This window comes from Tursiops truncatus, chromosome 19 (genome assembly GCF_011762595.2).
Source record: "Tursiops truncatus isolate mTurTru1 chromosome 19, mTurTru1.mat.Y, whole genome shotgun sequence".
In the NCBI taxonomy this organism is placed as follows: Eukaryota; Metazoa; Chordata; class Mammalia; order Artiodactyla; family Delphinidae; genus Tursiops; species Tursiops truncatus.
In genome coordinates this window covers 50,131,415-50,159,269 of record NC_047052.1, presented here as the reverse complement: position 1 = coordinate 50,159,269, position 27,855 = coordinate 50,131,415, and the positions used below count along the sequence as shown (strand labels likewise).

Here is a 27,855-nt window from a genome sequence, read left to right as displayed (position 1 = left end):
ACTTTGGCTGTCAATCTGAGTGAGATGGGCTCCATGGGCAGAGTTCCATATGACTTAGATTTTAACAGAATCCTCTGGCTCCCATGTGGGGAACAGACTATAGGGAATCAAGATGAGAAAAGGGGACCAGAGAGGAAGCAATAGGTGGCTGGACCAGGACGTTAGCAGAGAAGATGGATATTTTAAGATAGAATCTGCAGGATTGGCTGCCAGATTGACCATGGAATGTGAGAGAGAGACGGCAAGGATGACCCCAAAGTTCTTGGCCTGAGCTCCTGGAAATACAGAGTTGCCATCAACCGAGATGGGGAAGATGCAGGAGGATGGCCGAGAGAGAAAATCCAGAGTTCCATTGCGAGCATATTGAGTTATTTACTGTACATTGAGTTGGGATGTCAAGTGGGAAGTTGCATGTAACTATCAAACCCTTGGGAAACAGTTTGAACGTAGGCCAATTCTTGTGTCATTATCAAAAGAAGAAGAGGAAGAAATTGACTAACATCTGCTTAAAATGTACAAAAGAGAACTACAATTTTTTTTAAAAAAAGGAAAATAGGAAGAAAATCACAAACTACCAACACTGAGATTGAGTAGCAAACTTGAAACTAGTTCTTGGAAAAACTATTAAGATTTGGTTCTTTGGAAACCTAAGGAACTCGATATATCCATGCTAACAATAAACAAAAACAAAGGAACAAACTTGAGAACAAAAGGGAGAAGTTACAACAAACAAAAAGCAGGATTTTTCTTTTTTTAAATAAATTTATTTATTTATTTTTGGCCGTGTTGGGTCTTCGTGGCTGCACGCACGCTTTTCTCTAGTTGGGGCGAGTGGGGGCTACTCTTCACTGTGGTGCACAGGCTTCTCATTGCGGTGGCTTCTCTTGTTGCAGAGCATGGGCCCTAGGCACACGGGCTTCAGTAGCTGTGGCACACGGACTCAGTAGTTGTGGCTTGTGGGCTCTAGAGCACAGGCTCAGTAGTTGTGGCACACAGGCTTAGTTGCTCTGCGGCATGTGGGATCTTCCCGGACCAGGGCTCAAACCCATGTCTCCTGCACTGGCAGGCAGATTCTTAACCACTGTGCCACCAGGGAAGCCCACAGGATTATTTTGAATGATTAAGGGAGTTCCATGGAAAATTCCACAGAAATACATCTGAAAGCTTTCATGAAATTGATTCTTCTTAACAAAAAATAAGGCTGATGCAATAAGAAAGGAAAATAAATTTCAAAAAACAGAAAAGACTCTTTGTAAATGTATCAAAGAAGAACTCTCCTAAATGGCACCTGGCCTTAATGGATTAACAGCAGGATTTCTCCCAACTTTTCATGAAGTTATATAAATTGTCACAGGACATAGTTCAGTCTACAAGGCAGTCTTGGTCGTAATAATTCACGCGTGAGAGTTCTGAATAAAATATCAAAAAATAAAATATGTCTTGTTGAGGACTTACTAAGTGTCTCTGTATCAGATAAAGAAAAAAAAAGATAGCAAGAAAGAGATCCCCCCCCACAAAAAAATAAAAATTAAAAAATTAAAATGGGCAGAAAAAGAAAGAAAGAGATCCCCACCAGTGGAGAGCTCACAATCTAGTTGGAAAAAAACAAGGTGTAGACAAATACAGTTTGTCTCTTTTTAAGGCTTGGGATGGGTGGAGGAGAGACAGAAATTAAATTGGCCCAGATGTTGTCCTTAGGAAATTTACAGTTTAGCTGGGAATTTTTGTTCCAGAAACTTGGAGAACAGAACACTACTTCCTCCCTGGGAGGGGAATGAATCAGGGAGAGCTTCCTGGAGGAAGTATTATTTGAACAAGGCAATGAAGGAAAAGTTTGGTGATCAAGAGCATGGGCACTGGAGTCAAGTAAACATGGGGTCAAATCTCAACTCTATAACTTCCTTGCCGTGTGATCTTGGGCAAATGACCTCTTCTCCCTGGGCCTCAGCTTATGAAAAGAGGCATCTCCCCCTTCCTGCCTGGGTGTTGTAAGAATTACCTTAAAGTAGAAACTATGTGTAAAGTGCTATCCTGGAGTAGTGACTCTACATGAAGGTGTTACTGCTATGTGATTTAAAAGATCTGAGCAGGTAAGATGCTAGAGCAGCCCTGTCCCATGGAATTTCCTGCAATGATGGAAATGTCCTATATCTGCACTGCACATGGCAGGGGACATAATGAATATTTGTTGAATGAATCAAGGGATAAATGACAATATCATTAAGCCCCTGGATCCAGCTATGCCTGAAGCCAGTCTTGTAAAGTGGAAGAGGAGGATACAAACCAATTTCCCTCTAGCTTACACTTCCACCTCTGAGACCAGGTCTCGGCCAGTGGATTTCTTGCTGACCACACTTTCATCATGGCTCTGTGACTCCTTCAGGGCCCAGCGACATGAAGCTGGCAGAGACTTTCGGAGTTGAGACCGCCCGAAATACAGGAAAAGCATGGGATTGAGACAGCTGTGAGCAAGGGCCAGGCCCACGACCAAGGGTTCAGCCCGCAGGGCCCGGGCCAAGAGCACAGAGTGTGGGGCAGCCAAGGTGAGTACCAGCCCCAGTGTGTGGTAGGGGGACCAGCAGACAAAAAACCCTACCACAACGGCCATGCCCAGTGGCCAGCGGCGTCGGGTAGTACAGCACAGGAGGGCACCATGGCAGCCGGCCACGACCACCAGCGGCCCCAGGAAGCCGAAAATAAACCGGGTGGCGGTCACTGAGTTCTCGGCCACGGTCGAGCCACCGTAGTCCACTACGCACTCCAGCCGGTGTGGGAAATACTCCTGACGCAGCCGGCGGTAGATGGCTGAGGGCACAGTGAGCAGCAAGGCCAGTGTCCAGGATGCCCCACAGCCTACCTGCACCCTGCATGCCCTCCCAGCTGCACCCCACCAGCTGGGCCCGAAGGCCAGCAGGCAAAGGTCAGCGCTTAGAGTGGCCAGGAGGAGGACGCTGGCGTACATGGACAGCAGGATGACGGCGGGCAGGGCCTGGCAGCCCACGGCCCCATACAGCCAACGGCCCCCGTGGGCGACGGACACCGCTAGGATGGGGAGAGACAAGCAGCAGAGTAGGTCCGCCACGGCCAGGTGGAGGAACCAGGTGGCACCGATCCTCCGGCGGGCCTCTTTCCAGGTCACCCAGGCCACCATGGCATTGCCTGGCAACCCCACCAGGAAGACGGCGGCATACAGCAGGAGTGGGGCCACGTGGAGGGGTTCGATGGAGACGCAGGTGTCATCAACACAGTCCACAGGGAGATCTGGAATCTCGCCGTAATCCCCATACTCGTAGCCGAGAGAAGAGTTCTCCATCCAAACCCCAGACACCTGGACAGGCGAGAAATGGCATGAAACCTCAGAGATAAGAACTCTCAGGCCCTTGGAATCCTAGATGCTAGGATCCTAGCATCTCGATCCTGGATCCTAGATCCTTGGAATTCCAAGATGCTCATGGGCTGGGACTTGGGCTGGGGTCCCAGCCCATGAGCATCTTGGAAACCAGAATAGAACAACCTTAGAACTCCAGCACATTAGAATCTTGGAATTCTAAAATATTCCAGTGTTCGAACCCCAACTTCTTAGCATCAGCTTATTAGCATCTTGGAATTCTAGAATATCAGCTTACTAGCATCTTGGAATTCTAAAATATTACAACATTCTGTATCTACTGACCAGTGCAGTAACCGTCAGCCACGTGTGGCTACCGAGTATTGAAGTGGCAGCCCGTGTGACTGAGAAACTGAATTTTCAACCTTATTTAATTTTAATCTATTTAAATAGCTACACGTGGCTAGTGGCTACCTTATTGGACAGTGAAGTTCTAGAGCATCAAAATGGTAGAACACTAGCCCGTTAGTAACCTGGAATTCTAGAATCTAAACTATTGGAATCTGAATATCCATCAGGATGGGAAAAGGTTAATATGTCTTCACAGCAAAAGTGTTTGTCTTGGTTCTTCTTCCTCTGGATTTTCGAATCTTGATGCAACAAAAATGTACCTCTGAAGCAATGTTGTCATCTTTGTTCTTTTTAATGTAAACTAGATCATTTTAAAACATGCAGATGGCAAAGCGTACACATCTGCAGGTACACCCACTGAGTTGCACCCCAACCCATCTGTGTCACTGGCACCCAGAGGGGGGAACAGAACATTTCTAGAATCCTGCTAGAGCAATTTTTAAAAGTAATGACTGTGTTAGGAAAACAAGAGGAATAAAATTTTGACATTTCTATAATTCATTTATTCTTTCATCCAGCCATCCTTCCAGCACAGTTGCTGGTCCAGGCACTAGAAGCCCAGCGGGGGGCCAAGACAAAAACCTCTCTCCCTTTGGAGCTGACATCTTGGTGGGAGGAGTCAGACAGTCCAGGAATAAATAAGCAAAATACACAGTATTTTAGAAGGTGATCAGTGCTACGGCAAAAAGAAAAAAAAAAGTCACACAGGGAATTTTTAATTTCCTATGTTGGAATTTTAAATGAGGGGTCAGGGAGGGCCTCTCTGAGAAGGTGATATTTGAGCAAAGCCATAAAAGAGGTGAGGGAGGGAGCTGAGTGGGGATCTGGGGGAAGAGAGTTCCAGGCAGAGGGAACAGCCAGTGCAAAAGCCCTGAGGTGGGCACATGATGGTCATGCTCGAGGAAGAGCAAGGGCACCAGTGTGGAGTAGATGGGAGGTAAAAACAGATATCAGCGGCCACATAGGTATTGTAAGTTCTGTATCTTTTATTCTGCGTGAGATGGGAGCCATGGGAGGGTGCTGGGCAGAGAAGTGACATTGTCTATCATAGGAATGATAATCATAACTATTACTACTGTTATTATTATTATTATTATTATTACTATAAGCCACCATCTATTGAGACTTTGTGTTATGTGCCAGGCCTTGCTCCAAGCCCCTTTAAATGTTATATCGTTTAGTCCTTATTACAAACCTCTAATTTTCCTACCATTGCTATACCCATTCTGCAGATGAGAAAACAGAGGCACAGAGAAATTAAGGAACTTACCGAGGATGACTCAGCTAAGCAAGTAACAGACCTGAGTTTCAAGCTGTGTTAGTCCCACTCTGGAGCTCTGGGCCCTAGAACATCACCATCCAAAAATCTGAGGTTTGGGAGAGTCGGAAGGCAGGACAGCCAGTGACCCTAAGCAGAACTGGGCTCTGTGACTCTGGGTGAGCAGTTTCGGTTGGCTTTCTCTCTCGAGATTTCCTCATCTGAGAAGTGAGTTACGGAGGTGAGCCTACCTCACCAGTTTGGGGAGGCCTTGAAGAGTTAATATGTATAAAGTACATAGCACAGAGTAAGGACTTGGTAGATGGTAGACCGGTCCATGTGATGTCCCCATGATGTCATAGTAACCTGACCCTGCAGCTCTCTGCTGATTCTTTGGGGCTGACTTGCGCTGCCCAGAGTGCCAGCTGGAGTTGATGCAACAGGAAGGGCAGAGAGGAAGTTGGGGCACTCCTCCCTGCCAAGCAGATGCTAAGGGGCCAAGTCATTGTGTGTTTGTGTGTGTGTGTGTGTGTTTGGAATTTGGCACTCCGCTTTCATATTATTTTCATCACTAAAGTAAAACGTGTGCAGGTTTTAAAAATTCAAACCCTCATCAGCTGTGTGGCCTTGGGCAAGCCACTGAACCTCTCTGTGCCTCAGCTTCCTCATTTGCAAAATAAGAATAATATACTCACCTTGGAGGGTGTTACGAGAATTCAAGTTAAAAGGCGTGAAGAGCTGAGCACGGCGCCCAGTCCATTGTGAGCATTAGACATGTGTTAGCCACCGGTACAGAGACACACACACCCTCTCCCTCCACCCTGAGACCCCGCCCTTTCCAGCTCTATCCGGTTCAAATCTGAGTTTTGTGTGTGTAAGCACCTCAGTCGGGGAAAGTTCAACACCCCCTGTGCCGTCTCTTAATCTTTTCAATTTAATGTCTTAGATCTGTTTCCCTATCCAGACACCCCGACTCCTTTCTTCACAGTAACTTCAAAATCAATCCACGGGCTGGGCGTTTTGTGCTTATTAACTAGCCTTAGACTAAAGGACATTTAAGTATCATCATGGGTAGCATTATTATCTTCTTCTTATTTTATACACCAAATAAATTATATTTCTATATGTACGTCTATAGATAAAACACTTACCATGATTATTATTTTATAAGCATTCAAATAATAGATGACATTTATCAAGCTTCTATCATGTACCAGGCATTCCCCTTAGAACAACCCTATAAGGTAAGTACAATTATTATGCTCATTTTCCAGAGCGTCACCTGTTCCCTGCTTCGGGCTCTGCTGTGTCCCCGGCACTTGGAGTAGCATGCGGCACACAGCAGGTGCTTAGTTGATATTTATTTGTTGAGTAAAAGAATGAAGAGGGAGAATCTGAAAAGAATATATATATATGTATGTATAACTGACTCACTTTGCTGTACACTTGAAACTAAAACGACATTGTAAGTTAACTACACTTCAACAGAAAAAAGAAGGAAAGGGAGGGAGGGAGGGAGGGAGGAAGGAAGGAAGAAAGGAAGAAAAAACGAGTTAGCTTTGCCTTTAATGGAAGAAGCTAAAAAATACCATCATTTTATTTTTATTTTTAACTCAGTATGTAATGATGTATGTATTAACATGAAAATACATTCACGAAATACTATTTTGTGAGAAAAGTACGTAACTAAACTTCTAATATTTTTAAACAATGCATTCATTTTACAGCCAGAAAATTAACAATAAAGATATTGTCATTAGGGGCTTCCCTGGTGGCGCAGTGGTTGAGAGTTCGCCTGCCGATGCAGGGGACACGGGTTCGTGCCCCGGTCCGGGAAGATCCCACATGCCGTGGAACGGCTGGGCCCGTGAGCCATGGCCGCTGAGCCTGCGCGTCCGGAGCCTGTGCTCCGCAACGGGAGAGGCCACAACAGTGAGAGGCCCGCGTACCGCAAAAAAAAAGAATGAAGAGGGAGACTGAGGCACAGAGAAGCAAAGGGGTCACTTAGATTTCTTTCAGTTCCTTGCGATCACAAGGGCCCTTGTGCATGCTCTTAGCACACGTGTGTTTGTGTATCAGCCAGTCTGGCTGGAACCTCTGCCCTGGGAAACCGTGGGGAGCATCTACTAAAGCCAAATATATGAAAACTTTCCCCTTCCCAGAGAAGCATGCATATGCTCACCAAAAAACATGCACCAGAATGTTCCCAGTGACCCAAGATGGGACACCATCCAAATATTCACTCACAGGAAAATGAATAAACATATCGCGGAATATTCTATAACAGCGAGAATGAACAAACCACACGCGAGAATGTGGATGGACTTCACAAATATGATGTTGAGGACAGAAAGGCAAACGCACAGGAGAATTTACTGAATGATCCCTTTCTCCTCAAGTTCAAAAATGGGCAAAAGAATTCGATGGGGATGGGGAGTGAGGGCAGGCGGAGGGAACTCTGGGGCTGGGCTCGGGCTATTTTTAACCGGGATGCTGGTTCCCTGGGTGTCCTCAGCTTGTGGAGATACGCAGAACTGCTCAAGTCTCATGTGCATACTTTTCTGTGTGTGTGTTCTATGTGAAAATGAAGTTAAAGGATCTTTCTTAAGAAGGGGAATCGCTGAGTCAAAGGGCATGTTTGGTGGATTCCCCAGAAGCTGCAGGTTTGGGAAGGGCTGTTTTCCTACACACCTGAGTGTGGCCATGGACGGGACCATTTGACAAAGGCTTTTCCTGTTGTACTGCCCAAGTAAATTCCAAGAGTCTGGGATTCTGGTGTGGATTCCAGTGTGATGGCAATAAGATTCCACTCCTGAAATTCTAGTTCTGATTCCCAGATTCTAAAATAATGAGTCTAAAAGGCCAGGATTAAAAATGAATAAATGAAAAAAATTTTTAAATAAAAATAAAAGGCCAGGATTGAGAAATGACCCCCGCATACGCCATCATTCCCTCCCTCCTTCCCTCCATCCTTACCATCTCTTGAGGAATGGTCCCCAGTTTGGCCAAACACCACTTGGGAGCACGATCCAGGCCCACAGCAGGACCTGGGAAGTCTGCAGTCTCTCCCCCGAGTCTGGCAGTAAGTGGATTCCTGCAAGCTGGTCCCGTTTGCCAGGATTCCTAGGGGACTCCACTGGGCACCGTCACCTCACAGGTCCCAGCCAATTCTCTTAAGCAACAAAAAACAGGAATGGCCTTTTTCTACTCCCAGGGTGTGTTTGTCCTGGATTCTTCCCATGACTCACACATCCCAAAATTACTGGGCAGCAGGCAAGACTGGAGCGGGCTCGGGTGGGTGGAGGGTTGACCCAGTGTCAACAACAACAATCTCAATGTCACCAGCTTCCTGGAAGCCAGATCTACAATGTGGTGTGACCTTCAAGGCCTGGGGGTCTTGGCCTAGACCCACTGTCCCTCCAGGGCCCTCTGAGGTCTTCCTCACCAAGTCCCCACTGTCTGCTACCCCCATCCCCGCCCCAGACTCCAACTGTGCACCCAGCCCCTCCCTTCTGCCCTCTGCAGAGCCCTGAAGACAGATCAATATTCCTCCCACCTCACATGTTCTGAGAGAGACAGCTCAGAGTCACAGCCTCCACCAAAAGGCCAAGCGTGCCCAGCACAGGGCCTAAGGCTTCAGAGGCAGACAAAACACAAACAAGTCCTATCCATTCTGTGGAGCCTCTGTTTTCCCTCTTTAAAATGGGAAGATTTGGGGAATTCTCTGGTGGTCCAGTGGTTAGGACTCTGCGCTTTCACTGCTGAGGGCATGGGTTCGATCCCGGGTCAGGGAACTAAGATCCTGCAAGCTGCGCGGTGCGGCCAAAAATTTTTTAAATAATAATAATAAATAAAATGTGAAGATTTTGAGCATAGTGGTTCCTAACCTCCTTCCAAGCATAGCACGGAGGCTGAGAACATGGATTTGAGAGCCACAGAGATAAGATACATATTCCAGGTTTCCCACTGTTGAGTTTCTGGGTCTCAACCCTTCTGAGCCTCAACTTCCTCATCTGTGAAATGGACGTTTTAGCTACGGGCATTAAATGGATAAAGAGATTTAAAATACACACAACAGGGCTTCCCTGGTGGCGCAGTGGTTAAGAATCCGCCTGCCAATGCAGGGGACGCGGGTTCGAGCTCTGGTCCGGAAGATCCCACATGCCGCAGAGTAACTAAGCCCATGCGCCACAACTACTGAGCCTGCGTGCCACAACTACTGAAGCCCACTCGCCTGGAGCCCGTGCTCCACAACAAGAGAAGCCACCGCAATGAGAAACCCGCACACCGCAACCAAGAGTAGCCCCCACTCACCGCAACTAAAGAAAGCCCGCGCGCAGCAACGAAGATCCAACGCAGCCAAAAATAAAAATAAATAAAATAAAATAAATTTTAAAAAAAGAAGGAAATCACCTTTAAAAATAATAATAATAAAGTAAAATACACCCAACAGCGCCTGGCACACAGGAGATGCTGTGTACATGTTTGTTAAATTAGCAGTAATAAAAAGCATATGCTATCAATTTTTTTAAACTTACATTTTAGGAAGACAGACTTAGCAAGAGGAAGTGGCCCTATTTATTCCAACTTCGGAACCCTTTATTCAGCGGTTTTCGGTGTTTGCGCCACTGTGTGTGTATGCTTTAGAGGTTGAGGGGGCACATTTATACATTTCTTTTATTTTTTTAATTTTATTTATTTATTTTTGCCTTCGTTGGGTCTTTGTTGCTGTGCGTGGGCTTTTCTCTAGTTGCGGCGAGCGGGAGCTACTCTTCATTGTGGTGCGTGGGCTTCTCGTTGTGGTGGCTTCTCTTGCTGCAGAGCACGGGCTCTAGGCACGCGGGCTTCACTAGTTGTGGCACGCGGGCTTCAGTAGTTGTGGCTCACGGGCTCTAGAGCGCAGGCTCAGTAGTTGTGGCACACAGGCTTAGCTGCTCCGCAGCATGTGGTATGTTCCTGGACCAGGGCTCGAACCCACATCCCCTGCATTGGCAGGAGGATTCTTAAACACTGGGCCACCAGGGAAGCCCTATTTATCATTTCTTTTGTTGTTGTTTGGAGAATAAACTCATGTTGGTAAAGGAAGTTATTTTTGTGCCAAGAGACTAGAACTCGCAGCGTGGGCTGGGGTGTCTCTGCGTGACCCAGTCTTGGCTGAAACTGGCCCCAGACCACCCCCTTCCACCATGTTCTCGGGGGGGGGGGCCTCCTCATCCCCACATCCCACCAGCCCCAGGCCCCTGTGGGAACCCACCCTGGTCAGAAAGAGAAACTAACATGGGAGAAGCATTGGGTGGGGAGGCATTGGCGGGGGTGGGGGGTGTTGAGTGAAGCACTGTCTTTTATCAGCTCAAACTTTCTCTGATCTTTTTGATCTGGACCATTTTTAAAGTCTTTATAGAATTTGTTTCAATATTGCTTCTGTTTTATGTTTTGGTTTTTTGGCTGCAAGCCATGTGGGATCTTAGCTCCCCGTCCAGGGATCGAACCTGCACCCCCTGCATTGGAAGGCGAAGTCTTAACCACTGGACTGCCAGGGAAGTCCCAGACCTTCTCTGATCTTGAGTTTACAGGGATGTGTTTCTCAGATCACTTGATCTTAAACTCCTCGGTCACTGAGTCTCGGGCATATGTTTCTCAGATTCTGGGAAGCTAAGGCTTTCTGGTGTCTCTGGAGCTGGGGGATCTTACCTGGGGATCTGAGGGATGCTGTGAACGGGGACAGGGACACAGCTGTTATAACAAGTGAGGGGCTTTTGGGGGAGTGGGATTCGTTTTACAGATACCCTGAGAGATACTGAGTACCAGCCCCTCAACAATGGAGAAACTTACAATGAGGACATCCTTAGAAGGTTATTAAATTGACCCGTATGAAATTGCCAGTTTTGTGAGTCAAAATAGGTTGAAGTCTGGCAAATCGTGGCAACAGAAAACAGATTAATGGTGGCCAGGGCCTGAGGGGAAGGGAGGATGTGAATGGAAATTAACTGCTTAATGGGAATGGGGTCTTTATTTTGGGGTGATGAAAATATTCTGGAACTAGTTACATAGTGGTGACAGTTGCTCAACATTGTGGATATACTAAATGCTACTAATGGTGAGTTTTATGTTATGTGTATCTTACAAGTTTTTTTAAGTAATAAATAAACCGTTATACCCCCTCACCCTAAAACAGGATGAAGCCTGGTAATTTCATGGAGTGCAGCCTAACGGAATTCTAGAAGTCCAGAGAGTGAGTGGCCAAGATGGGGAAACCAGTCTCTTTTGAACAATACATACTATTACGTGATATCTGATGCATAAAAAAGAGTGCCTGTAACTTGTGTAAAGTACAAAGTACAACAAATTAGCATCTGTAAAATCACCATCCATCTTAGAATCTTTGAATATCTAGATCAAGAGTAAACTTTTTCGGTGAGAGAACTGAGAGTAAATGTTTTAGTTTTTACTGGTCAAGAGGTCATTCATCTCTCTGCTAGAATGAAAGCGGCCACAGATTGAATGGCATGGCTGTGTTCCAATAAAACTTTATTCACAAAAACAAGCAGTGGGCTGGATTTGGCCCGCAGGCTGGAGTTTGCTAACGCCTGATCTAGTTCAAAGACTCTGAAGGCTGAATTGTTGGCATCACAGACTTTCAGAAAGTTGGAATCATAGGTGATTTGACCCAAGGGATCCTACAACATTAGCCACAGACTATTTGAATCACAGGATTCTAGAATGTCACACCAGAATCTTCGAGTGTTAGAAGTATAATAAGGGCTTCCCTGGTGGCACAGTGGTTGAGAGTCTGCCTGCCAATGCAGGGGACACGGGTTCGTGCCCCGGTCCGGGAAGATTCCACATGCCGCGGAGCCGCTGGGCCCGTGAGCCATGGCCGCTGAGCCTGCGCGTCCGGAGCCTGTGCTCCGCAACGGGAGAGGCCACAACAGTGAGAGGCCCGCATACTGCAATAAATAAATAAATAAATAAATAAATAAATAAAACTCCAGCTGTTAGATGTTACAATTTTGTAGATGATCTGAACGTTAATCAAGATATTCTAGCCCTGAGCTGTCCAATATGGTAGCCACTGGCCACATGAGGCTACTGAGCATTTAGAATGAGCTGGATCGCTCATGCAGCTCAATATTAAAAAAACAAACAACCCAATCAAAAAATGGGCAGAAGACCTAAATAGACATTTCTCCAAAGAAGACATACAGATGGCCAAGAAGCACATGAAAAGCTGCTCAACATCACTAATTATTAGAGAAATGCAAATCACAACTACAATGAGGTATCACCTCACATCAGCTAGAATGGGCATCATCAGAAAATCTACAAGCAACAAATGCTGGAGAGGGTGTGGAGAAAAGGGAACCCTCTTGCACTGTTGGTGGGAATGTAAATTGATACTGTCACTATGGAGAACAGTATGGAGGTTCCTAAAAAACTAAAAATAGAACTACCATATGACCCAGCAATCCCACTACTGGGCACGTACCCAGAGAAAACCATAATTCGAAAAGACACATGCACCCCAACGTTCATTGCAGCACTATTTACAATAGCCAGGTCATGGAAGCAACCTAAATGCCCGTCGACAGACAAATGGATAAAGAAGATGTGGCACATATATACAATGGAATATTACTCAGCCATAAAAAGGAAAGAAATTGGGTCATTTGTAGATACGTGGATGGATCTAGAGACTATCATACAGAGTGAAGTAAGCCAGAAATAGAAAAACAAATATTGTATATTAACGCGTATGTGTGGAACCTAGAAAAATGGTAGAGATGAACTGGTTTGCAGGGCAGAAATTGAGACACAGACGTAGAGAACAAACGTATGGACACCAAGCGGGGAAAGTGACAGGGGTGGGGGTGGGATGAATTGGGAGATTGGGATTGACATGTATACACTAATATGTATAAAATGGATAACTAATAAGAACCTGATGTATAAAAAAATTAATTAAATTAAATTAAAAAAAAAAAAGATAAGCAGACACAGGAAGAAAAATGTTAAGTTGAAACCAGAGATGAAAATAAACAAGACAACCAAAAAACTGTGTGAAAACAGAAATAGTGCAAAGAGGTAAAGAAAAAAGATTTATTATAATTAATAAATTATAATTAGAGAGTTAAAAGAATATATTGCATAAGAACCAGTAGAAAAAAATGAGCTGGATCTGAGATGAAAGATGCTGTGATACACACCAGATTTTGAAGACTTGGCATGAAAAAAAAAAGAATGCAAAATCTCTCAATAACTTTTTATACCAATCACATATTGAAATGACAGTGCTTGAAATATATTTGGTTCAATAAAATATAGCACCAAAATTCATTTTACCTGATTCTTTTTATTTCTCTTTGCTTGTCTCTTGCTTGTCTGCTGAAAAATGTAAAATCATCATGTGGTTTGCATTATATTCCTATCAGACAACAAGAATTTGGAGTAATACCATCCTGGAGGTTGGAGATGGGGTGCTTGGGAAGGTCACATGGCACAGATGCAGGGCGGGAGTCTCTGACCCACCAGGCCTTGGGGGGCCAGATCTGAGCAACAGGTGGGGCCGTGACAGGGAACTTGAGGGCGGTGGTGCGGAGGTAGGAACACCGCCAACTCAGCCAAACCCATCATTCCCGTCCTTTCCCCACCACTTCCTCTTTAGAACTTGTTGACCTAGCAGATTTCCCAGGCTCCAGATTTCCCAATCGCCTGGCCCTTCAACCCACTTCCCTCCTGGGCAGCACTGATCAACACCAGGCTGAGGATGCCTTGAAGAAGACACCTGGATCCCACATGTTGGCCTCCAAGTGTTTCTAGAAGACCACTGTGGGACCCAGCTTCTGGGAAGCATCTTCTTTCCAAATCAGCATGAAGGAAAGACCTTACTGCCTGCAGCCCACTGCCCAAACCAGGAAAGCCAGAGGATGGCCAGGAACAGAGATGGAACATAGGGGTGGGAAGTCAGGGAGGACTTCCTGGAGGAGGCTGCACCCTGAAGGAAGGTAGAATAGCGATAGAGGTGGTCTTTTAAAAACAGACCAAGCAGCTGGGAGACCAGACAGGAGAAGGAGCAGGGATCCAAGTGGGAGGGGATGGAGGGTTTGGACCATGAAAGGCATGGGATGGGAAGAGGGTGGCGTCCAGCATGGGTCCCAAGTGCAGGCTTGGGTGACTATATGGACGGTAGGGCACCCCCTGCATTGGGGAATGCAAAGGGAGGGGGAGGTTTGGGAGAAGATGCCGAGATCATTTTGGGCAAAGTAGGTACGGAGTCCACACCCTGAAGAGAGAGAGAGAACTGTGAAAGTATTGGGTGAAGTCACAAAATAGGAAGCCTGTTCAAGAGAACTCTAGAAAGCCAACATTTCAGGGCAGAGGAAGAAAGTCTGCAGAGGAGGCAGGGAAGGATCACACTGAGAGAGAGGATAATCAGCCGGCCTGGAACCAGCCAGGGAGGAGGCCCAAGCAGCTGGGAGGAGGGTGGAAGGAAGGATGTGGGCTGACCAGGCAGAAGGGATCGCCAGCATCTTTACAGAGGGTATCAGACCTGAAGGCAGCTGGGGCTCAGGTCTTCCCCCAACGATCTTGCTGCTAGAGGGTCTGCACAGGTACCAACATTTACTATCAAAAACCACACACAACCTCTTCTGGAAGTCCTGCAGAGCACCTGTCACTCTAGGTGCTCAGACAGCATCTTTAAATAAAAGTTGTCCCCAAGGCAGACATGAGAACACTGTAGTAGCAGGATTCAGCTATGTTTCCCATCGGAATAAGGCAAAATCCCAGCCCAGCGCCCCATGCTGGAGGCTGTTCCCTGGACCCAGCCAACTCTTGAAAAAAGGAGGGAGTCGGGTGGGAGGGAGGGAGACCAACAGGGAAGACATATGGGAACATATGTTTATGTATGACTGATTCACTTTGTTATAAAGCAGAAACTAACACACCATTGTAAAGCAATTATACCCCAATAAAGATGTTAAAAAAAAAAAAAAAAAAAAAAAAAAAAAAAAAGGAGGGAGTCGATATCTATGTGGTCGTCGGATTCAGGGACCACCAGCTCTGTGTGGCTCCCTGGGCACTTGTAATGTGCCAGTCTGAATGGAGATATGCTGTGACGGTAACACACCCAGGATTCTGAAGACAGTACCAAAAAAAAATGTAAAATGTAACAGCCACTATGGAGAACAATATGGAGGTTCCTTTAAAAAACTCAAAATAGGGTTACCACATGACCCGGCAATCCCACTCCCGGGCATATATCCACAGAGAACTCTAATTAGAAAAGACACATGCACCCCAATGTTCATAACAGCACTATTTACAATAGCCAGGACATGGAAGCCACCTAAATGTCCACTGACAGATGAATGGATGAAGAAGATGTGGTACATATATACAATAGAATATTACTCAGCCATAAAAAAGAATGAAATGATGCCATTTGCAGCAACATGGATGGACCTAGAGATTATCATGTTAAGTGAAGTAAGTCAGAGAAAGACGAATACCATATGATATCACTTATATGTGGAATCTAAAAAAAATGATACAAATGAACTTATTTACAAAACTGAAATACTCACAGACGTAGAAAGCAAACTTATGGTTACCAGAGGAGATAGCGGGGTGAGGGGATAGATAAATTAGGAGTTTGGGATTAACATATACACACTACTATACATAAAATAGATAAACAACAAGGACCTACTGTATAGCACAGGAGGGAACTCTACTCAATATCTTGTAATAACCTATAATGGAAAAGAATCTGAAAAAAATATATGTATAACCGTATCACTTTGCTGTTCACTTGAAACTAACATAACATTGTAAATTAACTATACTTCAATTAAAAAAAGAATGTAAAAGACCTCATAATAATTTTTCACACTGATTACATGTCAAAATAAAAATATTTTCAATATATTGAGTTAAGCAAAATATATTACTGATTATATTATTATTTTATCAATTTATATTAGATATCTCTATATATAGTAATATATAAATATATTAATAGCACTAATATTACTATAATATATTCATACGTATATACATTAATATAGTATTGATATATGTTATATATTTTGTCATATTACATATTTATATATTATATAATTATAAACAAAATTATTATATAATATATACTACATAGATATTCATGTAACATATAATCACATAGTACATAATAAATTATTATAATATAATTAATATAGCATTCATATCATTGTTGTTAATATAACATATAATTGCATTACATTATTAAATATATTACTATTATTTCATCCTTTTCATTTAAATTTTTAACGTGGCTAGTAAAAAGTTTTAAACTACCTACGTGGCTCACATCATATTTCTGTTGGTCTGTACAATATTTCTAGCCAATGTGGACACACACACAGACACACACAGAAAACACTAAGCAGGAATATTTCCAAGTCAGTTATAAACAACACAATATTTCAAAATTTATTATTTTTTATTTTCATTTTTCAACTGGTGTGTACTAGCTTTTTTGAAAGTCCAAAGGTTACATGCTTTGTATGTTATATATGTATGAGTCTATCGATATAACATTCTTGAAAGGACCAAATCACAGAGATGGAGAGAGGATTCGTGGTTGCCAAGGGTTCGGGACAAGGCTGGGGAGGGTAGAAGGCAGTGAGAGTGGCTAGAAAGGGGTGTCACGAGGGATCCTGGCAGTGATGAAAATGACCTGCGCCTCGACCGTATTCACGTCATCTTGGTTGTGATATCGTAATGTCATTTTGCAAGATGTGCCTATTGCAGGAAACAGGTCAGAGGTACCCAGGGTCACTCCGTTTTACTACCTACAACCCAACGGCATGAGAATTTAAATGAGGTCAAAATAAAATGTTTAATTTTTTTTTCAGCGCAAACAGAACAGCAGTTGACAATGTAAGACAGCAAATTCCCCTGGGACCCCATTCCCTCGAGGGGCCCAACCAATGTTTCCCAACCCTAGGTGTCTTCCTCACTGCTTACTTTTTGCCATAACTATATAACATCTTTTTACTTAGTACTTTTTTTTTAACCCAGTGAAGTAACATACTGACTTACTGTTTTTCTTTAAATCCACTCAATTCTAAAAGCTGAGATAGGTCCGTGGACTTTTGCTTTGTACTAAACAAGAATAACTTCTGAGATGCCAGTTACATTTTTCTTTTTTTGCCAACTCTCCATAAAATAAATATAGAACTCTGTTTTTCAAGGTTTGAACGTTTCTGTTTGTCTGGGTTCTACGTGTCTAATGTATTCACACTCTCTGCACACGAACGTGTTGTTCTATGGAAGGACTCCAGGTATATTGGTTGCTGTTTGTTTTCCAAAGTCCTTGGATGGAAAGAAAGGTTGGGGGTCCCTAGAAGGACGTGCTAATCTTGGAAATGAGGAGTGATGAGAAGGGTTCGCCTGGAAGAGGAAGGACAAGTCTGGGAACGATGGAAGGAATGGAGGCGAATTCACTCAACCACCACCCACCTCGCCAAGATCCAATAAGCAAAGTGAATGGACCGGAAGTTTGGTGGAGCGCCGGAAAGATGGGGGCCAGAGAGGCCTCCCCTTACACCTCCTGGCTCTTCAGGGCCGGGGTGTCCACCGTGGAGAACGTGTTGGACTTGCTCTCCCTGCCCACGGACTCTTCGGCCAACACACCCCGGATCCTGGAGGGGAGGGACTTGAGGAACCGGGTATGAAAGCCCTGGGCAGCGACCACGTAGATGATGGGGTTAATACAGCAGTTGATGTAAGCTATGGAGACACACAGGGCATCCAAACTGGACACGAATTTGAAGTTTGTCTTGTGGAAAAAAGACAGCATCATCCCTGTCACCTGGTAGGGCAGCCAAAAGACAAAAAAGCTGGTCACCACTGCCACCACCACCTTGAGAGTCTTGGTGGAACGGGTGGCACTGCGGCTCCAAGCCCGGATCAGAAGGAAGGTGTAACAGACTGTAAGTGTGACCAGCGGCCCCAGGAAGCCCACGACCAGCCGGATGATGGCCACGGCCCTCTCTATATGTAAACCGTCCTTACCATAGTCAAGCACACACGTCAGCTTGTATGGGAAGTGTTCCACATGGACCTTACGATACAAAAAGGAAGGTATGGTCAGCAGCAGAGCCAAGGCCCAGGCCACACCGCAGGCCGCCCAGGCCATGCGGGCCCCTCGATAGTTCTGGCACCAGATGGGATTAAGCACCAACAAGAAGCGGTCGGCGCTGATGGTGGCCAGAAGCAAGATGCTGGCATACATGTTGAGCAGGATAAGACAAGGCAGGATTCCACAGGCAGCATCACCGAAGGGCCACTCGTTGTGCAGGACAATGGATGTAAACAAGACAGGCAGCGCCAGACAGGAGAGGAGGTCAGCCACCGCCAAGTTGAAAAACCAGATGGCATTGATGGTTCGCTTAACCTCGGACCCCGTCACACAGACCACCAGGGCGTTGCCTGGCACTCCCACCAGGAAGACGACTGCAAAGATTACCAGGGCAATCACATCTGGAATACGCAGCCTGCGTCTTTGGGAAGAGTCATCCACCATGTCGGGAATATTGGTCCAGTTGCTATAATCGTAGTAATCAGAGGTGCTATTAGTCATGGAGTCCTGGGTGGAATCAGAGAAGCAGGGATGGTATAAGTCTGCAGACAGGTGGCGGGGGGGCCCATCAGAGCTACTCAAAGCCCATCACTCCACTTCTTTAAGTCTTAGGTTTCTCCCGGGGAAATGGGGATGCTGGGGGCTGAAAGCCAGCTGGGGTGTCATACCACTTATTAAAATAGTGAAAACCCTTCCACGTTAATGGGTCAGGTGCCATCCTGCCACCTCCCCCTGAAGTCCCTGGACTTCCCCAGAGTCTAGCGACCGAATGGTTAAAGCCTAGGCCTGCTACAATACTGTGGTCACTATCGACTCTGGCCAGTACCCATGACACACTGCTTGTTAGACATCTTTAATGTCACCAACACACTGAGATGATATTACTGAGCGGGTAGTTCCCCCACCAGCACCACCACCAGCAGTATCACCCCCTTTTGCTGCCTCCCACCCACTGAGGCAGCTCTGTGCTCTGCCTGGGAGCAGCTACCCAGAGTCAGCAGTGTTTCAACAGGGCCTCATATACTCAGGCATCAGGGGTAGACAGGGAGCATCAGTCATCAAGATACATAATATCTTTTTTTAAAGTTAATTCTGCACTTTAATCCTTACAGGAGAATAAGCTAATAATCATACGAACATAAATCCAAAACTGATAGCCCAAGTCCTGAGCTATTCCCTAAATTTAATTTTTCATTTACTTCTTTTTCAAATTTGCATTGGAGTATAGGCAATTTAACAATGTTGTGTTAGTTTCAGGTGTACAGCAAAGTGAAGATATACAATATCTTAATGAAATATTTTAAAGGATCAAGATGAATGCACCCCCTCCACCCCCAGAAAAAAACCACAGTGCAAAAAAATTCTAATTTTAAATGAAGGCAACCTGCTGCAGTTGTTTGTTTGTTTTATGGCCCTGCATTATTATGCGAGAGGAACCTGCAGATCAGCCCACAGTTTTCATTCTCAGCTGGGTGGGGTTTTGCAGGTGGACAATGGCATGCAAACATTCAAGCCACGTGGGGCTTTACGTATAGTCATGGGGTTTTAGGAGGGGTTGTTTTGGGAAGGGGGCTGGTAAAGCTTTATTTAGTTTTTCTACTTGGTTCAAACTATGGAAGGATATTTTCCTGAGTGTAGATAGGGGCACACATGTGTCCTTCTGCCCTGGGTACCAGGGTGGCTCGGCACGACACTAGGATCCAAACCCCGACTGTCCTACTTGAAGCCTACGTGGCCCTCTGCAAGTTCCATTACTGCTTCATGCCTCCATTTCATTCCTGGTTAACTCCTATAGCAGTCCTTCAGTTTTAGCTATCGTTCTTCCAAAACCTCAGTCTCAGAGCAGAGAGAAGATATTTAGGGGCAGCAAGAGGAAGAAGAAGAAATAAGAATAAGAAATAGACATGTACCTTGCTAGAGGCAGGGCAGAAGGGATGAAAGGAATAGAGAAGGATATGAGTTCAAGAACAAAGGGTATCTTAGTGCACAGATTCTGGTCTTTAATTACCACCTGGCATTCAGAGGAACCAGGGCTCCTTGGAGAAAGGCTGTTTCCTGTTCTGGGACAGAAAATATACAAGATGAGCCCAGAACATCTCACACTAGAAAGTAAGAAAAAATGTTAAATAATGAGAGGGACTTATCAAAGAGACAGCCTGAAAAAGCTCCCACGGGTCAAAAGATGGTACAATTTGCGTATATAATAATAACAATAATAATAAACAATAACTGATGCAATAAAATACATTAATAATAAAGATCTATGAGTTCATAATGGTAATAAAAGCAAATAAGCCCATTGGTCATATTTTTATTCTGGAAAGGGAATGAATCAAGCACTTATCCTGCCATTTCTGTACAGAGCCTATTTCAGGGATTAAAAAGAGTCAATGTGGGAGGGCCTTCTTTAGAGAAGAATCTAAAAATAATACTTGCAGAAGGAATGACAGACGAGGAAACATGGATCTGGATGACAATCAACAACACCTAATAAAACCATCAGGTGAAAAACAGACAGGAACTTTATAATAAACAGGTTGAGCTGGCACTGCACACCCTCCATTCAGCCTCAGCGCCTGGAGAAGACAGACAAGTAGACTTTTGCTCTATCTGATGTGATGCAGTAGAAAGGATACGGCACCGCCTATGAAGTAATTTTTGCAAAAAAAAAAAAAGAAGAAGAAGAAGGTCAATCTAATCAAGATTCTAGCTCTAAAACTACCAGTTTACAGGAAAAGCAGAGGAAAGAGGAACACGTTAACTCACACCACAGGGACAAAATCAGCCCCATCGGAACTCAGGAAACGCTACAGGACAAATGGTCTTGTTACTCTCACAAATAAATGGCGTTTTTAAAACGGAAGGGGAGGGACTTCCCCGGCGGTCCAGTGGCTAAGACTCAGTGCTGCCAATGCAGGGAGCACAGGTTCAATCCCTGGTTGGGGAAATAAGATCCTACATGTCGTGCAGTGCGGCCAAAAGATTAAAAGAAGGGGGCAGGGGAAGGAACGGGAAGTGTCATGGGTTAAAAGAGGTTTAAGAAGCATATCAAGCAAAGGCAAAATGGAGACCTTGGTTGGATCCAATGGGAATAATCATATGGGAAAGAAGATACTTTAGAGACAACCTGGGAGATTTAAAGATGGACCGGATAGGGCTTCCCTGGTGGCGCAGTGGTTGAGAGTCTGCCTGTCGATGCAGGGTACACGGGTTCGTGCCCCGGTCTGGGAGGATCCCACATGCCGCTCCGCGGCTGGGCCCGTGAGCCATGGCCGCTGAGCCTGCGCGTCCGGAGCCTGTGCTCCGCAGCGGGAGAGGCCACAACAGTGAGAGGCCCGCGTACCGCAAAAAAGGTAAATAAATAAAAAATAATAATAAGAGCTGGATTTTTAGGGCACCTAAATTTGCAGGCTGAGGTTGATACCCACTAAACACCCAGCTCGTGGATTAAATAAGATGAAAAATGTTTAAGCACCTGGCAAAATACCTGGTACACTCTAGGGAGCCGAGAAATGGTAATGCTCTTATTATTTATCGATCTTACAATTACTGAAGAGCTCAGATCTTTCTCTGAACAACTGTTTTTTATTTCTAGTTCCTTTATGTTACCCTAAGGTCAACTGGGTCAATAGGGCTGATGGTCCAGGGTACTTGCTGGTAGAGCCATCGCAGTGATTAAATTATTCAGAGGGAAAATGTCAGTGTCAGCTGATGAGTGGGTGAACAGGGTGTGCGATACCCATGCCGTGGAATATTATTTAGCCATAAAAAGGGATGAAGCATTGATGCAAGCTACAACGTGGATGAAGCTTGTAAACATTATGCTGAGCGAAAGAAGTCAGACACAAAAGGTCACGTATCATATGCTTCCATTTACATGAGGTGTCCGGAATAAGCAAATCCATAGAGATGGGGAACGTGCTAGTCATTGCCAGGGACTGGGGAAAGGGAATCAGGGAGGGAGTGCTTAATGGGTACGGGGTTTCTTTTGAGGGTGGTTAAAAGGTTCTGGAAATAGATACAGATAGTGATGGGACAACATCTTGAATGTACTAAATGTCACTGAATGGTACACTTTAAAATGGTGAATTAGTGTGTGTGGCTGATTCATTTCGTTGTGCAGTAGAGGCTAACGCAACATTGCAAAGCAACCATACTCCAATAAAAATTAATATAAATAAATACATAAATAAAATGGTGAATTGTACATTAGGTGAATTATACTCAATTAAAATTAAAATACCAGTGTCATAAAGACAAGAGATGAATGGGGACGAAAGAGCCAGGACAACCCAATGTCATGTGACATCCTGGACCAGAGTCTGGAGCAGGAAAAACAAATTCACTCTAAAGGGCATTATTTGGACAATTGAGCGAGTTTGAATATGATCTAGTATCGCACCATTTGCATATAGATAATAGTATCTCACCAAACGGTAAATTTCCTGACATTGATCATTGTGCTGTGCTCGTGTAAATGAATGTCCTTGTTCTTGAGAAGGAGACATCGAGACATTGGGGGGGCAAAGGACATGATGCCTGCAACTTACTCTCAACTGGTTCAGGAAAAAAAGACAGTAGATGATAGATAGATAGATAGATAGATAGATAGATAGATAGATAGATAGATAGATGATAGATAGACAAAGCAAACTTGGAGAATCTGGATAAAAAAGAGTATATGGAAGTTCTTTGTATTATTCTTGTAATTTTTCTATAAGTGTGAAAATGTTTCAAAAAAGTTAAAATTGTTGAATTGTTTCCATTGATAACGAGCCCCTGCCCTGAGCCACCCACCTGTACCATCCCCACTCCCAGAACCCTGGCCTCCCATCTTTCTACTTTGGGACCCCCACCCCCAGTTCCCATGCTCGGATCACTAAAGGGTTAATGCCGGGCATGGTAAGAGGCCCCAGACCCTGCTCAGCGGGGGCTCTGCCCCTTAGCAGGATGTGAAATATTTTAAAGGTCCACCTCAGACATGATACATGAAGCTAACTTTTGTCCCTGCTCGTTTCACAAGCTCTCGGCCATGCTTAGCTGCAGAATAAGCCAGACCTCAAAAAGGGGAGCCTCCCCACCCCCTGCTGTCACGCTCACCGTTACCCCTCTCATCAGCTGACAAAATTCCTTTTCTGGAATGAACTCACGAGACCCCTTCCTCTCACTGACTTCACGAGTGCAGAAAAAAGATGCTAACTCTAACCCTTCGTGATTTCTAGGATGCTCCGGATAAAAAAGGCTTGCAAAGGTTTGCCATCGCAGCATAACTACAAAGACTAGAAATAGCTGAGGCATCCAGAAAGAGGGGAATGACTAAATGAATGACGGCAAATCCAGGCAAAGTAGCACTATGCAACCGCCGAAAGAATGAGGAAGTTTACGTAAGGATGTGTGTGGAAAGCGCCAAGATCTAGGGTGAAATAGAAAAGGTAAGAACTGAACAGTGTGTGAAGCACACTACCTACAAAAGCTCTCTCTCTCTCTCTCACTCTCTCAGTTTTTCTCTCTCTCTCTCCCTTCCTTCCCCCCTGCTGCCTCCCCTCTGTCTCTATCATTCTATCTCTCCGTGTGTGTGTGTGTGTGTGTGTGTGTGTGTGTGTTTGCTTGTGTATGCACAGACTAGTTCCAGAAGCAGACAGGAAATCTGTAACAGTGGTTCCCCCTGGGGAGGGGAAGTAGTGGGTTGGAGGCAAGCATTGGAAGGAAGATTTTACCATACATGCTTTTGTTCTTCTTATATGTCGAGCCATACCAGTGAATGCACCATCCTTTCCCCCCAAAATGGATGTTATATAGACTATACAAAAGAATTCATGGTTCTACCATTCTAGGAGTCTAGGAAAGATTCTAATGATATTTCTTCATTGCACAAATATTAACAGGCTAGGGGATTTGTTCCTGGCATACCTGGGCACCTGCCCTTGGAGAGGTTATGGTCTACTGGGAGAGAGAAATGAATCCCCAGGGATGGTAACTGAGTGTGTTCCATAGAGAATCCAGCCTGGTGTGGGACCAGGAGAAGGGTCTTGGTGAAATAAAACCACAGCACCGTTCAACAGAATTTTCCGTACTGATGGAAATATTCCAGATGTGCACCTTCCAAGATGGTAGCCACCAGTCACCTGTGGCTGTGGAGTGCATGAAATGTGGCAGATGTGTCTGGGAACTGAACTTTTACTTTTCTGTCATTCTAATTAAATGACCGGCCACATGTGGCTGGTGACTACCGTCTTGGACAGCACAGGTCTGGGGCTCCTAAGTGATTCCTAAGTGCTGGGCGCTGTTCTCCATGCTTCCCAGGTGTTAGTTTGTCAATTCCCTAAACACAGTATTTATGCCACAACAACCCCAAAGGCAGGGTACTCTTATTGTTCCTAAGTTCACAGGCTCATTTCAAGAGCCCTTGTCTGTTGTGTGGAGAAATGGCTCCTGATCAGAAGCTAAGAAGAGGAGGTTGGGATTGTCTAGCTGCGGTGAGGGATGGTGGTGGCTTGCACTAGGGTGGTGGCAGTGAGGAGTCATGGATGAATAGGAGGAGAACAAGGTGAAGAAGATGCTTACGAGAAAAGAACTCAGAATTGCCAAGCTCTGTTCTAAGTCCTTTTCACATATCAGCTCGCTTATTTATTTAGGCCATGTGGCATGCAGGTTCTTAGTTCCCCAACTAGGAATTGAACCTGCGCACCTTGCAGTGGAAGCGTGGAATCTTAACCACTGGACCGCCAGGGAAGTCCCATGTATCATCTCTTTTAATCCACAGGACGACCCTATGAGCATTGTTGCCATTGCAACACCCATTTTACAGATGAGAAAACTGAGGCTACAGAGCTTAAGAGACCTTTCCTAGTCCTCGCAGTTAGCAAGTGGCAGAGGTAGGAGAGAACTTCTGAGAGTCCAACTCCAGAGCCCTCTCTGAGAGGCTACCAGATCTCAAGTGTATTGGGAGTGAGGGGCATGCATTCAAGGCAAAAGGCCACAAGGTAACAGGGAGGAGTGTCCACACACCAGAAAAATGAACGAACATCAGTGTGGCTGGCAGGTAGCCAAGACGAGGTGGGAGGAGCCACAGATGCCATGTTAAAGGATATGTATTTTATCCTGGGGTAATGGGGAGCCATGGATGGTCTTGGAACTGAGGAGGGACTAGATGAGAGTTTCTCTTTAGAAAGATACCTCTGGCTGCTGTGAGGAGGTAAGACTAGAGGCAAGAGGACCAGAGAGGAGGCAGGGGCAGGGACCCAGGCCAGCGAAGATGGTGGCTTGGATGGGGGTGATGCCCAGGGGAGGAAGAAAAGTGGAAAGACTTAAGAGGCATGACAGGGGACTTCCCTGGTGGTCCCGTGGTTAAGACTCCGCGCTCCCAATGCAGGGTGCCTGGGTTCGATTCCCGGTCAGGGAACTAGATCCCGCATGCATGACACAAATAAGACCCAGCACAGCTAAATAAATAAATAATAAATAAATTTTTTTTTAAAAAAGGAGGCATGACATGACTACAGTCAAGCAGCTGGTGGGTGGTAAACTCTGCCCCAGCCCCTTCCCTCCCTCACTGGGCTTCAGTCTCGCCATCCTCACAGCAGGAAAGTCCTGCCAACTGTCCCCTCCATTACGGTGGAAACAACAGACTCACTTAGGAATGCTGTCAGAGCTCATAAATACGAAGAAGGCACAGTTTTCTTTTTTTTCCGGAATATCCCTCTCCCTGTTCCTACATGGACACACGTCTTTAAACAATCCACCCACAGAACCACTTGAAACCATTACAGCATCCTCTGAGACATGGGATACAAGGGTGGAGGTGAGCACCTCGACTCAGATTTACCTTCCTGAGTTTGCAATCTTTGTGACTCAGCATCCCTGAGCACGAAGAAACATAAGCACTTGCATTTTAAAAACCACGAGAAAAAGACAAGCCTTCAGATCCTTTGAGGATGCAATGAACTGCCTTTCAGGTTGGCAAAAATTAAAAATTTCCATATAACTATGCAGATGGGGGTCTAGACAAGTAGATACTCTCATGCTCTGTAGATGAGGAATGTAAATTGGTACAAGTTTTGTCAATATCTGTTAAAGTAAAAATTGCCCATGCCTTGGATTCAGCGTTTGCAGTTCTGGAAACCCAGATGTGGGTCCAAAGATATAATTTGGGTTTTGGTTTGGTTTGGTTTGGTTTTGCCACGCGGTTTGTGGGATCTTAGCTCCCTGACCAGGGATCTAACACCGGCCCTTGGCGGTGAAAGCACCGAGTTTTAACCACTGGACCACCAGGGAATTCCCTAATTTTGGTTTTAAAGACAAAGTATTGGACAGCCTAAATCTCCTTTGATAAGAGGTGGAAACTCCCACTGGCATATCACACAGCTGATAAAAGGAAAGAGGCAATTTCCCTGAAATACATGGGGATGATACCTTCCTCACAGATGGTTTAAGTCAAAATTCATAAGTGTCAAGTGCCTAGCACGGTGCCTGGCATGCAGTAGGCGCTCAGTAAATGCTGGGCAATAATATAATATGTTATTCATGAAAGAAAAAAAAAAGACATAGGACAATGTGTAAAAGAGACTTCCCTTGGGCTTCCCTCGTGGCACAGTTGTTGAGAATCTGCCGGCTAATGCAGGGGACACGGGTTCGAGCCCTGGTCTGGGAAGATCCCACATGCCGCAGAGCAACTAGGCCCGTGAGCCACAACTACTGAGCCTGCGCGTCTGGAGCCTGTGCTCCGCAACAAGAGAGGCCGAGATAGTGAGAGGCCCGCGCACCGCCGTGAAGAGTGGCCCCCACTTGCCACAACTAGAGAAAGCCCTCGCACGGAAATGAAGACCCAACACAGCCAAAAATAAATAAATTAATTAATTTTAAAAAGCCAAGCATTTGAAGCCCTTTAAAAAAAAAAAAGAGAGAGACTTTCCTTTATAGAGTGGGTGGGGGAGAAAGGATAGACATGTCACAAGCATTGAGGGCCAACTGTATGCCAGGCACTGCTGTAAGAGCTTTCTGTGTATTATCTCATTTAATTCTCTCCACGACCCTACCTACGATGTAGATTCCGCTCTGCAAGGTTACTATCCCCATCTTCGCGGTAAAGAGAAGGAGGTTCAGAAAGACGGGTCTCGTCCGCTATTACACAGGAAAGGCAGGGTTTGAACCCCATTTCAGTATGACCCTCGTGTCAAACTGCTCCTTACTTCGTTCCCTACGCTGCCCTGGAGCACCTGTAGACTGTTTCCAGAAGGATCCACCACAAACTGGTGCCCACCGTTGCCTCTGGGGGAAGCTACAATGAATCTGAAGCTCTGGGGAGGGAAGGGAGTTTCACGGAATACCCTTTAGGGGTTTGGAGCTATTTAACAGAAAGAAAAAGAAAAAGTCGAAGCTAATCGTGGGCCCTATAATCCCTTGACAATCTAACTTTTAACTGCCTCTCGGACCTGGAGTGGGAGAGTCTGAGATGAGGGAGAGGGGAGAAGGAGGGGGCTGGGGGCTGGAGATCCAGGACCAGGAGAAGGGGGAAGGAAAGGGGGAGAGGTAGCAAGAAGGGGCAAGTGGGGAGAGCAGACGGAGCCCAGAAGGGTAGAGGGTGTCTGCCCCCCACTCCCCCCACCAAGACTCACCATATTCAGGTTTCTCCCAGGTTCTCCGCTGATCAAAGTTTCCCTCCTGCCTGAGGGTTGTGGTTTTTAAAGCCCCAAGTGACTCTGCAGAGAGGCGGAGAGGAAATGACCCATCTTTCCC

At 45.3% G+C, this 27,855-nt stretch overlaps 2 protein-coding genes across 4 annotated transcripts; both read right to left on the bottom strand.

Moving 5' to 3' along the window:
* Positions 1 to 742: 742 nt before the first annotated feature.
* On the bottom strand, positions 743 to 27,757 carry C5AR2 (complement C5a receptor 2). Of its 3 annotated transcripts, none has more exons than XM_033844737.2 (2): positions 27,735 to 27,757; positions 743 to 3,328 (listed from the first exon to the last, which is right to left on the bottom strand). In XM_033844737.2, exons 1-2 carry the CDS (start codon positions 27,735 to 27,737, stop codon positions 2,300 to 2,302), a joined length of 1,032 nt encoding a protein of 343 aa, XP_033700628.1. In that variant the 5' UTR covers positions 27,738 to 27,757; the 3' UTR covers positions 743 to 2,299. The 3 variants fall into 3 exon arrangements, with proteins under 3 accessions (XP_033700628.1, XP_019790615.1, XP_004311951.2); XM_019935056.3 differs by lacking the exon at positions 27,735 to 27,757 and adding an exon at positions 7,974 to 8,359; XM_004311903.4 differs by lacking the exon at positions 27,735 to 27,757 and adding an exon at positions 5,010 to 5,725.
* C5AR1 (complement C5a receptor 1) lies at positions 16,437 to 27,855 on the bottom strand. The gene is made up of 2 exons (XM_033844736.2): positions 27,735 to 27,855; positions 16,437 to 18,627 (listed from the first exon to the last, which is right to left on the bottom strand). Exons 1-2 carry the CDS (start codon positions 27,735 to 27,737, stop codon positions 17,581 to 17,583), a joined length of 1,050 nt encoding a protein of 349 aa, XP_033700627.1. The 5' UTR covers positions 27,738 to 27,855; the 3' UTR covers positions 16,437 to 17,580.